The following is a 12,921-nucleotide window of genomic DNA, read 5'->3' as shown; positions in this document are numbered from 1 at the left end:
GGAGATTGTTGAGTTGTGGAGGATTTGACTAGTAGGGGTGTTCTTTGTTACACTCCTTCTGCATCTAGCAGGGGTGTTCTGTGTTATACTCCTTCTGCAACTAGCAGGAGTATTCTCGATCTATTAGTGTAGTTTAATGTCAACAACCCTAATTGTAACCCCTATATATACTTCTCATTCATGTCTGTAAACTTTTGAGCACCTAATACAAAGAAGAACTAGTTGTGGAGAGTGGATGTAGGTAAGATTAGACCAAACCACTATAAATCTTGTGTTCTTGTTCTTGTGATTTAGAGTGTGTGAGTGTGTGCGCTTGCTGCAGATTGTTCTTGTGTTTGTGTGAATCGTGTTCTTTGTCGTAACATATTCTTCATATGAAATTGCAACACTAAAAGAGCATGTAACTATACCATTTCATATATTTGCTTATAATCCCCTTCATGCATCAGATCTGCCGAGATTGATATTTCCAGTTGGGAATTTGGAGCTTGTTCCTTAGTTTCTTTCTGTCAAGAAGATAAATATTCTTTTGGTGAAGACAAGAATCTCCTTACTTATCAAGCATTAATTTGCAACAAAACTAAAACTTTAAAAAATAGATATCACCTTCCATTCAGTAAACATCTCATTGTTGTATAATTTTCCATCATTCTTTATTGACACCATGTTTACAATTGAAAAAAGTTTCTCCACTTGATCTGATCTTTTAGTTTGATCTTCCGTCTTGTTGTCAAAAAGGACGCAACGATTCTCACACAGGCTTAGGATTTCCTGAAGTGATAGATGAGTGTTCAGTTATCAAAATTTTTAGATGAAAACAGTATCATGTTCTTTATAGCATGAAAAAAAAAATTAAAAAAAAAGTACCATCAAATCTACAACATACATAAGCAAACTTAACAACCTTTAACTTTTCAGGACAATCATGCAAGAAATCTTCCAAAGTCTCATCATCTTTTTCAAGATAATCCCCTCCAGTAAAAACAAGAATCATGTAATCATAAACTTTACTTCCAAAAAATGACAAGAGTCTACTTATTGCAGCTTCTTCCTCTTTTGAAAACCGACTGCGAACTGACAAGACGACTAGAAATGCATGAATGCCATTCCCAATAACCATATTGATAATCTCCTCAGCAAATTCAGTATCAACACAAGAACTCAAAATCCCTGCATGTGTTTTGTCACAAACATAAAATAAGTAGCAGATGAAAGATTCACCATTATTTGATATCCTGCAACAAATCATACAAAAATTACCATAATTAATATCAATACCAGGTGTATCTATCACGCTTATCCTCCGGCCATCTTTCAATATTGTTGATTTCAACCCACAAGTACTTGTAACACCAGATGAACGGCGCTCAGATTTAAATATTTTTGTTCCAAGAATATTGTTCCCAGTGGCGCTTTTGCCATTGCCCTTTCTTCCAACCAAAACAAGAGTTTGGGGAGAAGAGAACTCGCAATCGCCCTCGAATGAACTTCCCTCCATCGACAGAATATCTATAATTAACAAGTTTAAATCCAGTTTTAATCAGATTGATAATTTCCATCTTAAATCATATAAACAATTATAAGCAACTTTAGTGAACGTTTAATAAATCATGTAATTGCCAACCATTTAGTAATTAATTCACATTTGCACTTTTTAAAATGCTAACAGCACACGGCTACAATTACCATAGACATTGTTGCTTAAGATTTATGCTGGCATGGCATCCTTATCTATTGTTTCTATATACTACTCAAATATAAAACAAATTAGTGAAAAATAAATTGTATGGAGATGAAAATAAATATGCTATACCAACAGCATTGCGATGTGAACACATTTGGAGATGTTACAGGAGAATCAAACAGTTAAGCTGAATGGAATGGATTTGATAATACATATAGAAACAACACAAAGTTACCTGAGAGCGATGAATTTTAATTGTTTGCTGTTGAAAATACGAGGCTGGAGCTTGAAAAGTTTGAACACAATTTTATATGAAGCGTGATTGAGGCCAGAAATGTGTAGTGAAGGCAAACAGTCGCGACTGTTCGGTACCCAACTCTCTTTAAATTATTTTATTTGTTCAATTACTACTACATTTTGATAAATGTAACGTGAACTTGTAATAAAGAAACATAATGAAGTAAATTACAATTTTGGTCTGGTTATATTACTTTTACATTATTAACCCAAAAAATGATTTTGAGTAAATTTCTGTTTTCGTACTTGAGGTTTGTCCATTTTAACTAGTTTAGTCTAAAAATATAATTTATAACAAAACCATCCCTAAGGTTTGCATTTCTTAACGCTTTTCATCCCTAAGGTTTGCATTTCTTAACGCTTTTCATCCATAAGAATTAAATGAAAAAGCAACCCTTAGGGATGGAAAGCGTTAAAGAAATACAAACTTCAGGGCTGGATTTGTTATAAATTAGATTTTTGGACTAAACTAGTTAAAATTGACAAACCTCAGGGATGAAAACAGAAATTTACTCAATGATTTTTTTAAGAGTTAATTGCCTGGATGGTCCCTGTGGTTTCACGTTTTTTCACGTTTAGTCCCCACCTTTTGAAAATAACAGGTATGCTCTCTATGGTTTGTTATTTTGTTACTCAGATAGTCCCCTGAGTAGATGCAGTTAGTTTGGAAATAGCAGGCATGCTCCCAATGGTTTGACATTTTGTTACTCGGACAGTCCCCTGAGTAAATGTCAGAGGACTATCCGAATAACATTATGACAAACTATAAGGAGCATACCTGCTATTTCCAAAAGGTGAGGACTAAACGTGAAACCACAGGGACTATCCGAGCAATTAACTCTTTTTTTAATATTTGTGGCCCCAATCTCAAATTATCTAACTATTTTGGCCCCTTAGACTAACACCATCCACTCTGGTTAAAAATATGTCATATGCAGCTCACGAGTTCTTTTATTTAGAAGGGATTATTACATATATCCCCTTCCTAAGATCCTTAATTACATATTTACCCAAACTTTAAAATTAATTACATATTTCCCCTCTTTCTTACAAAATGACCCATTTACCCTTTTTTATAATTCATTTTCTAAAAAACAACCCAGACATTTACATTTGATTTGATTATCATCAATACCCAACACAAATAAACCCACAACCCAAATCCTCTCTCTAACAATCTACCGTTATCATCCAGCATAACCGACGCTGCCGCCATCACCAGCACACCGCCATTCTGGCTTCTTGACAAATTCGTTTGTTTTGCAATACACCATATAAGTTTTTATTTAATAACGTTTGTTTTCTGTAATTGTTGTTTTTTTAAAGAGTATGCTTGAGTTTAGTTAATTATATGACTATGTTGTATAAATTGACAATGGTTATGAGTTTTATCTGTTTGGTGTGAAGGTTTTTTTTAAGTGTTATTAGTTTTATTTGTGTTAATTATATGACTATGTTGTATAAATTGACAATGGTTATGAGTTTTATCTGTTTGGTGTGAAGGTTTTTTTTAAGTGTTATTAGTTTTATTTGTTAGGTGTTGAATCATTAAGGGTAAAATAGTAATTAATAAGACTAATTTTAATGAAATGGGTATATATGTAATATATATGGTTTAAGAGGGGGAAATATGTAATTGATTTTTAGAGTTGGGTAAATATGTAATAAACAACCTTAGTAGGGGGATATATGTAAATGACCCTATTTAGAAAGCTCAAGTGGAATCATTTGGGCATTCTCAAACCCAGCTGCCACCTCCAAAATTGATACAAAGTGTGGATATTTAATCATCGTCCACCCCTGTTATGGGCGTTAGTCGGTCCCTTAAATCCCTAAAAAATGCAGCTAACCTTCTTCAAGGTAACAACTCGGAACCAATCTCTGCTGAAAAAGACCCTTGAGTATGGTGACCGGCGTTGATGGTGACTTCAAGGTAAAATTGGAGGTGTTCAAATTAAGTGTTTGGTTGGATAAATTGCCCAAAAAAGGATGTCGGGTTCAATCCTCAGCTAACTAATCTTAGGGTTTATGAGTTTATTGATGTGTGTTATGGTAGTTGGCACTCATGGCTTGTTCTATTGGTAGCAGGTGCGGTGGTGGCATGTTCTATTGGTGGCAGGTGCGGTGGTGGCCTACCTTATTAGTGGCAGATGTGTTGGTGATGACTTTAGGGTTTTGGATGCTTGAATGAAGAAGATGAAGATGTGTTCGTTTTGTTAAAAGGGTTTATAAGTGGGTGAATTGACATAAATGCCCCATGTGAGGGACACATGATTAGTTTTGTAACCCAGTAAATGGATGGGGTTAGAGATGAGGGCCACAAGAGTTAGAAAATATGACGATGGACGCACATGTGTTAAAAAGATCTTTTTAGACTAACAGGGTAAAAGTGATATAACTATAAGGGTCAAAATCGTAATTTACTCAACAAAAACACTACTTCATTATTCTTATTTAATGGAGGTTAAAACATGAATAGTTTTAAAGATTTACAAAGAAAAATCTTTCAAAAAAAGTTAAATAGAAAAAATATTTCAAAGTGGGGTGTTTGATGTAGAAAAAAATAACGATATAAATGTTCATAAGCTATAAAAATCATAGCAACCGTAAGGTTATGTATAATCGGATCACGACCCTATCATGGTGGCAGTGATCCAAAGTTCAGGGGCTAAATTGCAATAAAACAAAACTAAATTAGTTAAACATAGCGCAGAGTGACGCGACGCCACAACCCCCGATCCGCAGAAAGTTGTTTCAGCTCCAAGGATTGACCATTTCCATCACCTCCATCTCACCTAATAAACTCTTAACTTCATTTAAAACCAAACCCTACTTCACCATTATAAAACCAAGCCTCTATCACCTCATTTGCACTTTTCCAAACCTTCTTACGCTCTCAAAATACTCTATAATCAGCTGAATGGCAAGTTTGTGGCAGAATTCTCTAAGTGCAAAAGTGAGCATCTACCTCACTTTTCTTCAACTTTCTTCACTTCTTCTTCTTGAAAGCTTGGAACAACTCTAGGAGTGTTCCCATAAGTTTACCATGGTAAACTAATGAGGAACATCACCATTTTGAGTTCCAAACTTTCTGTTTTGGAAGAACTTTTACTTAAATCATTATAAAATTGTTTAAACCTATACAATCTTACACCTATCTTGCTTCTAGTCAAACCTATGGCTAAGGAACTTGTGTATTTCTGTTTTTTCGTACTTTCCTTGTTTAGAAAGTGTATTCATATATCTATTTTTGGAAACTTGTAATCGTATCATAGTCGTATTTTATTTCCAATCTTGTAATCCGAGACTTCGATCATAATGGAAATTCATTTTTATACTTATACTTGTTATACTTGGGTTATACGCAAATAAACGTTGAATGCACATTTACATGCAAACCGAGACTTAATATACACCTGAATTATCTTTTATACATACACGATACTCGTCGCATACTTACAAACATGTTTCATACTCGAAGACATGTTGAATTGTGAAATCATAGCATAAAATGATAAACAAACCAAAGTTTAGGGGATAAATTGCAATAAAACAAAACTGAATTGGTTAAACATAGCGCATCATCATGTGACGCCTCCCGCTTATCACCGTAGCACGACGCCACGGCCCCCATTCCGCAGAAAGGTGTTTCAGCTCCAAGGACTGGCTATTTCCATCACCTCCATCCTCACCCAATCAACTTTTAACTTCATTTAAACACCAAACCCTACATCACCATTATAAAACCAAGCTTCCATCACCTCATTTGCACTTTCCCAACCCTTCTTACACTCTCAAAACACTCTATACTCAGCTGAATTGCAAGTTTGTGGCAGAATTCCCTAAGTGAAAAAGTGAGCATCTACCTCACTTTTCTTCAACTTTCTTCACTTCTTCTTCTTCTTGAAAGCTTAGAACACCTCTAGGAGTGTTTTCACAAGTTTACCATGGTAAACTAAGGTGAAACATCACCATTTGAGATCCAAACTTTCTGATTTGGAAAAACTTTTACTTAAATCTTTATAAAAATTTTTAAACCTATACGATCTTACACCTATCTTGCTTCTAGTCAAACCTATGGCTAAGGAGCTTGTGTATGGTGGATTTCCATGAGTTTAGAGGTGCAAACACCCTCAAAACTTTATGCTTTGATAAGGTTCCAAGCAACCTTCAACTGTGTGACCATCCAAGCTCACTATTGTTCCTATGGTGAGTCTTGTATCTGTCTAAATGTGTGAACCGTGGAAGCTTGGGCTCTCCAAACTTGTTCCAATACCTCACTTGCTTAATTGTTTGTGTCATCTCAAGTAGCTTCCAAGAATCAAAGTAACATAACCCCGCCTCGCCTCCAACATATGCCATGTTGGGTATGACACGCCCAGGTTATTTTTACTTGGCTACTTGACAAACTAGTTAGTTGTATTTTTATTTTCATTCATGACCAACCGGGTCATCAACTAAGTTGATGACTTTGTGCTTTGGTGAATCATACAATAAGGTTAATCATACCTCCATGTTTGACTTACATGACAATACATGATGGACTATACTATACTAGTGGGAAACCCGCGCGTTGCAGCGGAGTCGACACTACGCGGAGAGAACACACGTCACCACTACCATGTTATTGCCAACCACCACTCCGCCATTAATCTACAAAAACACCAAACAAACATAAGAAAAATTGGTTGCCAACAATTCATCCTTCATTTTTTTCGTTTTTCGATACCGGTACTTGTTGTGGGTGAAATTCTGAGCCCATATCTTGGGTAATATCTTAAGTTATATCTTGGTTGTATGATATATGCTCATGCCCGGGATGCTCATTCAGGATATTGGTAACATCCTGGATGGTATCCTGAGGATCACTAACGGATTATGTGCAGGAGCTCGTGCCCAAGCTTGCAACGTTCATGAGGACCTTTTCTCCGAAAGACTCGCTCTAAGTTGTTCAAAGAAGGACGTTGAACCCGCTTTACCTGGTCTTCAATGGCTACTAAAGAATATTCGAAGGCATCCCATATTTATAGGAGGTTTTGTTTTCGTTTACTAGCTATAAATATATGGAAAAATCAGATCGAATAGGACACAGTAACACTCACTGCTCTCCAACACTTTAACTCTCTCGCAACTTTCACTTTCATAATAAGCATTGTAACATCAATATCTTGCACTGTATCCTGACATTTGAAGTAATAAGAAGAACTAGGCAGCTGCGATTGTCAGCTCCCGAGGTTTTGTGCCAGAGATCTAGATTGATCAAGGGCTTTCCTCGTATATCTCGCCTCACCCCTTTTACTTTCTGCTCATTGTTTGATCATAGATATAGCTCGATATCCTGAGCTATATCCTGAAACTGTTTTTACAAACAAGTTAACAAACGTATTTCTGTTACACTTTCTTAGCACACTTCCTCACTTGACTAATTTGATCACTAAATTGCTTAGGTAATTTTTGACCAAAACAATTTGGCGCCCACCGTGGGGCAAGTGGTGCTATTTTTGCTAAAAACTTTCGCAAAATCGTTACTCAGTTTTCTGTTTTCAAAACTTTTTACTACATTGTTTGCAATGGCCTCGAGATCAAACATGAGTCCCTCCACAATGTCCGCTACAACCTCTGCAACGATTGGTTCGGTGCTTCCTCCACCTCCTCCAAGGATGCAAGCCTCCTCGCAGCCTCAGGATATTATACCTACTCGGAGTATTCAGGAATCAGCCCCTGTTCTGGCCTCTAATGATGAAATTCTAACCTTGTTTGGTAGTGTACAGGAACAGATGAGTCAGCAGCAGGAGACCAACCAAATGATTTTAAGAGAAATACAACTCTTGAAATCCAGCTCAAGCAGGCCCGCTGAGGACACTGCCACTCCCTTGCAACCCAGGACTTTGAACTTCAGTTCTGCAGTTTTTACCGAGGATAACCGGGGAAATATTGTGCCTAGCCATTGCCAGAATCATACTCCTGAGATACCCTCTTCAGTTAGAGTGTCAACTGTGAGAAGCTCATGATATGCTTCAGGATATGGCCAGAATCCTCAGACCGGTAATGTATCCAACAATAATACTCTTGTTACTAACAGTGTTGGATCTTTGCAGGATGCGGGTATAACATCAGCATTATCTAGGGAGCTTCAGAAGCTGAAAGACATGATATCCAACGTACCTGGGGTGGTTCAGCCGATCCCTGAAGTATCCCAGGATAGCCACAGGATATCACAGTTTGTGCATCCTATTTGTGATGCTGAAATCCCAAAAAGATTTCAAACCCCCAACATGAAGCTTTATGGTGGAACCACGGATCCTGAGGAGTATATTGCCCAGTATAGGGAAAGGATGGAGATCAACCCTATCCCTCCAGACCTCAGAGAAGCATGTTTGTGCAAGTGTTTCGGTTCTACCTTAACAGAATCAGCCTTAAAATGGCTGTTAAACGTTCCCCCTCACTCAATTACCTCTTTTGCTCATTTAGTTAATTTATTTAACAGTCAATTTTCTTGCAGTCGAAGTTTTGAAAAACTAATAAGCGGTCTCTACAGGATAACTCAAGGACCTCAGGAATCTTTAAGAGATTATGTAAACAAGTTTAGCCGGGAATCCTTGGACATTCCACATCTTGATGTTGCAACAGCTGTGCAGGCCTTCAAAATGGGTTTGCAAAAAGATTCTCAATTTTACCAAGATCTTGTAATGAACCCATGCAGGAACCTAGATGAAACTCGAAACAGGGCTTTAAAATATATTCGGCTGGAAGATGATAAAAAAATGCAAGAAAGGATGAACTCATCCACGACCTATGAGTCAACTAACAGGAAATCAGAATCCTCCTATAAACCATATCGCTCCAAGCCGTATGGTAGAAATGATAACAAGAGAGTAAATGCTTTTGAAGACGAGGATCCTGAGGAGTATCATGAGTTATCTGAATATTGTTTTTCTGTTAATATACCTGAACTGATGTATGCTATGCAGGGTTTAGGAGACAAAGCTAGGTGGCCTCGGAAGAATCAACAAAAGGCTGATTGGAAGGATAAGTCCAAGTGGTGTGCCTTCCATGAGGATTTCGGACATGTTACTGAGGATTGCATTGCTCTGAGGAAAGAAATAAGTTATCTCTTGAGCAAGGGATATCTAAAAGATCTACTGGGAAGAAAGAAAAACAAAGGTCAAGATACTGAGAAGGATCCTGAACGAGCAGCATCACCTCCTGCGGATGCCAAGATAATTAACTTTATTTCAGAAGGATCCGACATTTGCGGGACTTCATATTCTGCGGCCAAGAGACATGCAAAGGAAGCTAAAACCGAAAGAGGGGAAAGATCAACCAGGATGACAACCCTCACCTGAAAAAGTGATCACTTTTGAAAGGGATACTGTCCAGGATCCCCACCATGATGCTCTGGTAATAACATTATATGTGGCTAACAATTTTGTACGCAGGATATTGGTGGATAATGGCAGCTCCGTCAACATAATCCAATTAGAGACAATGAAAAGGATGAATGTATCTCCAATGGATATCACTTCGAAATCCACTGTACTCGTTGGCTTCAGTGGAGAAGCTAGGAACACAGTGGGAGAGATAAAATTGCTAGTATATGTTGAAGGGGTCAATTCGATACAGCGCTTATGTGTGATGGACTCTCTATCCTGCTACAATATCATATTGGGCATGCCATGGATCCATGATATAAAAGCTGTACCATCAACCTATCACCAGTGCATCAAGATCCCCACACCTTGGGGAGTTGTCAAAGTGGATAGTGACCAGCAGGAAGCAAAGGAATGTTACTCATCCTCCATGAAATCCTCAACTAAGCCAAATGCAGCATAGCAATTAAAGATACGGGCCCAGGATATTGCGGAGGCTTCCGAGCAGGATGTAAAGAAGATTATCCTGGACCAGGATAATCCGGATATCTCGGTGCTCGTGGGAACCAATATCCCTCAGGATATTGAGGACCAATTAACTAATTTTTTGAAATGCAGGATGTCAACATTCGCATGGAAGCACGGGGATATGATAGGTATTTCCAAGGATATTATAACACACAAGCTTGGTATTGACAGGTCATTCAAGCCCGTCCAACAGAAAAGAAGGAAATTCGCTCCAGAACGAAATATAATCATTCAGGAAGAAATAGACAGATTATTGAAGTCCAAAATAATCAGAGAGGTTAAGTTTCCGAGGTGGCTAGCAAATGTAGTTGTGGTACAGAAGAAAAATGGGAACTGGAGAGTTTGTGTAGACTACACAGACCTAAATAAAGCTTGTTCAAAAGACCCATTCCCTCTTCCTCATATTAACTCTATGGTGGATGCTACTGCCGGCCATGAAATGTTAACCTTCATGGATGCATCCTCAGGATTTCAGCAGATCCAGATGGAACCTTCAGACCAGGAGGATATTGCCTTCATGACACCAACAGGTATTTATTGTTACACTGCTATGCCTTTTGGTTTGAAAAATGCAGGTGCAACATATCAAAGATTGGTAAACATGATGTTCAAAGACAAACTGGGGGACACTATGGAAGTGTACATCGATGACATGGTAGTAAAATCTAAGAAGGCTGAGGATCACCTCCAGGATATTAAAGCAGCATTTGATATCCTGGATCAGTATAACATGAAGCTGAATCCTGCTAAGTGCCATTTTGGAGTGGGGGTAGGAAAATTTTGAAGATATATGGTGACTAAAAGAGGGATAGAAGCAAGCCTAAAACAGATCAGATTCATCCTGGATATCAAATCACCTTCCAACATGAAGGATGTTCAAAGACTGACAGGACGAGTAGTAGCATTAAACAGATTTATCTCAAGATCCTCGGAAAAGTGCAAGGAGTTTTATGATATCCTGAAGAAAAATAAGAAGTTTGAATGGGGGGGAGAAGCATGAAGTAGCCTTGCAGGATTTGAAGCAGTATCTCTCAACCGCACCTCTACTAATGAAGCCTGAGGATGGTGAACTATTATCCCTATATCTTGCAGTATCAGGGAATGCGGTAAGTGTTGTCCTGGTAAAGGATCATGAAGGTCAGCAATATCCTGTCTATTATGTTAGCAAAAGTTTATTAGATGTTGAAACTAGATATTCTCATTTAGAAAAATTAATATTAGCCTTAGTTATGGCATCAACAAAACTTAGACATTACTTTGAAATGCATAGGATTCATGTTAAAACCAACTATCCTGTTAAAAATGTGCTTAGAAAACCTGAGATGTCAGGTAGAATGGCTAAGTGGTCGGTAAAGTTAAGTGCCTATGATCTAGTATATGAACCTAGAAATGTCATAAAGTCTCGGGCTTTAGCTAACTTTGTGGCTGATTTCAGTAGTGATATTCAAAACGAAGCAGACCTAGAAGTTCAACAACTAGGAGAAACCTCAGAATCCTGGACATTATATACTGATGGTGCATCTAATATTAGAGGAGTAGGATTGGGTATACTACTAAAATCGCCACAGGGGGACATAATACCCCAGGCTATTAGATGTGAATTTCCTGCCACTAATAATGAAGCAGAATATGAGGCTTTGATCGCAGGATTAGAATTGGCTAAAAACATGAATATTAAAAGTTTGCAAGTATATGTTGATTCCTTGTTAATTACTAATCATTTTAATGGCTCCTATGCAGTTAAAGGTGAGAAGTTAATTGAATATCTCGATATTCTCAAAAAATTAGCAGTATATTTTGATGTTTTTACACTTGAACAGGTACCAAGAGAAGATAATGCTGAAGCAGATATCTTGGCAAATCTGGGATCATCGGTCAGGATACCGGAAGGGACCCAAATACCAATATTGCATATCTTGTATCCTGCGACAAATCCTCAGGATAAGGAAGTAGTAAGTATTCAGGATCCTGGAGCTGAATATCCTGAAGAGGATCCTAAATCCTGGACGGCTCCAATCATAAGATATCTCAAGGAAGGACGCATCCCAAACAATGAGAATCCTAAGGCCTTTAGAATGAAGGTATCACGATTCACTATTATAAATAATGTTTTGTACAAGAAATCTCTTGCAGGACCATATTTGAGATGCTTGGAAGATCCTGAAGCCAAAGAAGTACTTCAGGATATACATGAAGGGGATTGTGGTAACCACACTGGGGGCAGGTTGTTATTTTCGAAAATATTGAGGACAGGATACTATTAGCCGACAATGAAGAAAGATGCTGCAGAATACGATCGAATATGTGATGCATGTCAAAAGCATAGTAACATATTGCATCAACCAGCTGAACCATTATATCCTATAGCTTCCCCTTGGCCATTCATGAAGTGAGGGATGGACATAGTAGGAAAGTTGCCAAAAGCTCCAGGAGGCAAAGTCTTTATGCTAGCAATGACTGACTATTTTTCTAAATGGGTTGAAGCTGAAGCATTTGCCCAAGTTAGAGACCAAGAAGTAATATCCTTCATAAAGAGAAATATCCTGACCAGGTTTAGAGTACCAGCCGAGATAATCTGTGACAATGGTTCTCAGTTCATAAGTAAGAGAACTACTGACTTTTGCAAAAGTTGGGGAATCAAAATGATCACGTCTACTCCAGTACATTCTCAAGCAAATGGACAGGCTGAATCCTCGAACAAGATAATTGTCAACAACTTGAAGAAGAGGTTAGGAGCTAAGAAAGGAATATGGGCAGAAGAACTACCCTTTGTTTTATGGGCTGATAGAACAACAATAAAGAATGCAACTGGTCAAACTCCATTTTCCTTAGTATTTGGGGCAGAAGCAGTGATCCCAACAGAAATGGTGATACCTACGGCAAGATCCAATCTCCGGAATCCTGAGTAGAATCCTGAAGCTATGTGCCGAGAACTGGACACTGTGGATGAGATAATAGATGCAGCAAAGCTAAGGATGGCAGCATATCAACAGAGGATATCCAGAGCACAACAAGAATATAAGGAATAGGAGGTTTCAAGTT

At 37.9% G+C, this 12,921-nt stretch overlaps 1 protein-coding gene across 1 annotated transcript; it reads right to left on the bottom strand.

The window, feature by feature from the left end:
* Positions 1-404: 404 nt before the first annotated feature.
* LOC110887779 (immune-associated nucleotide-binding protein 9) lies at positions 405-1,503 on the bottom strand. The gene is made up of 4 exons (XM_022135352.2): positions 1,279-1,503; positions 905-1,170; positions 607-771; positions 405-506 (listed from the first exon to the last, which is right to left on the bottom strand). The coding sequence occupies exons 1-4, from the start codon at positions 1,496-1,498 to the stop codon at positions 405-407; spliced, it is 753 nt and encodes a 250-aa protein (XP_021991044.1). The 5' UTR covers positions 1,499-1,503.
* Between the last annotated feature and the right edge of the window lie 11,418 nt (positions 1,504-12,921).

Source organism: Helianthus annuus, chromosome 2 (assembly GCF_002127325.2).
Source record: "Helianthus annuus cultivar XRQ/B chromosome 2, HanXRQr2.0-SUNRISE, whole genome shotgun sequence".
Lineage (NCBI taxonomy): Eukaryota > Viridiplantae > Streptophyta > Magnoliopsida > Asterales > Asteraceae > Helianthus > Helianthus annuus.
This window is presented reverse-complemented; position numbering and strand designations above follow the sequence as displayed.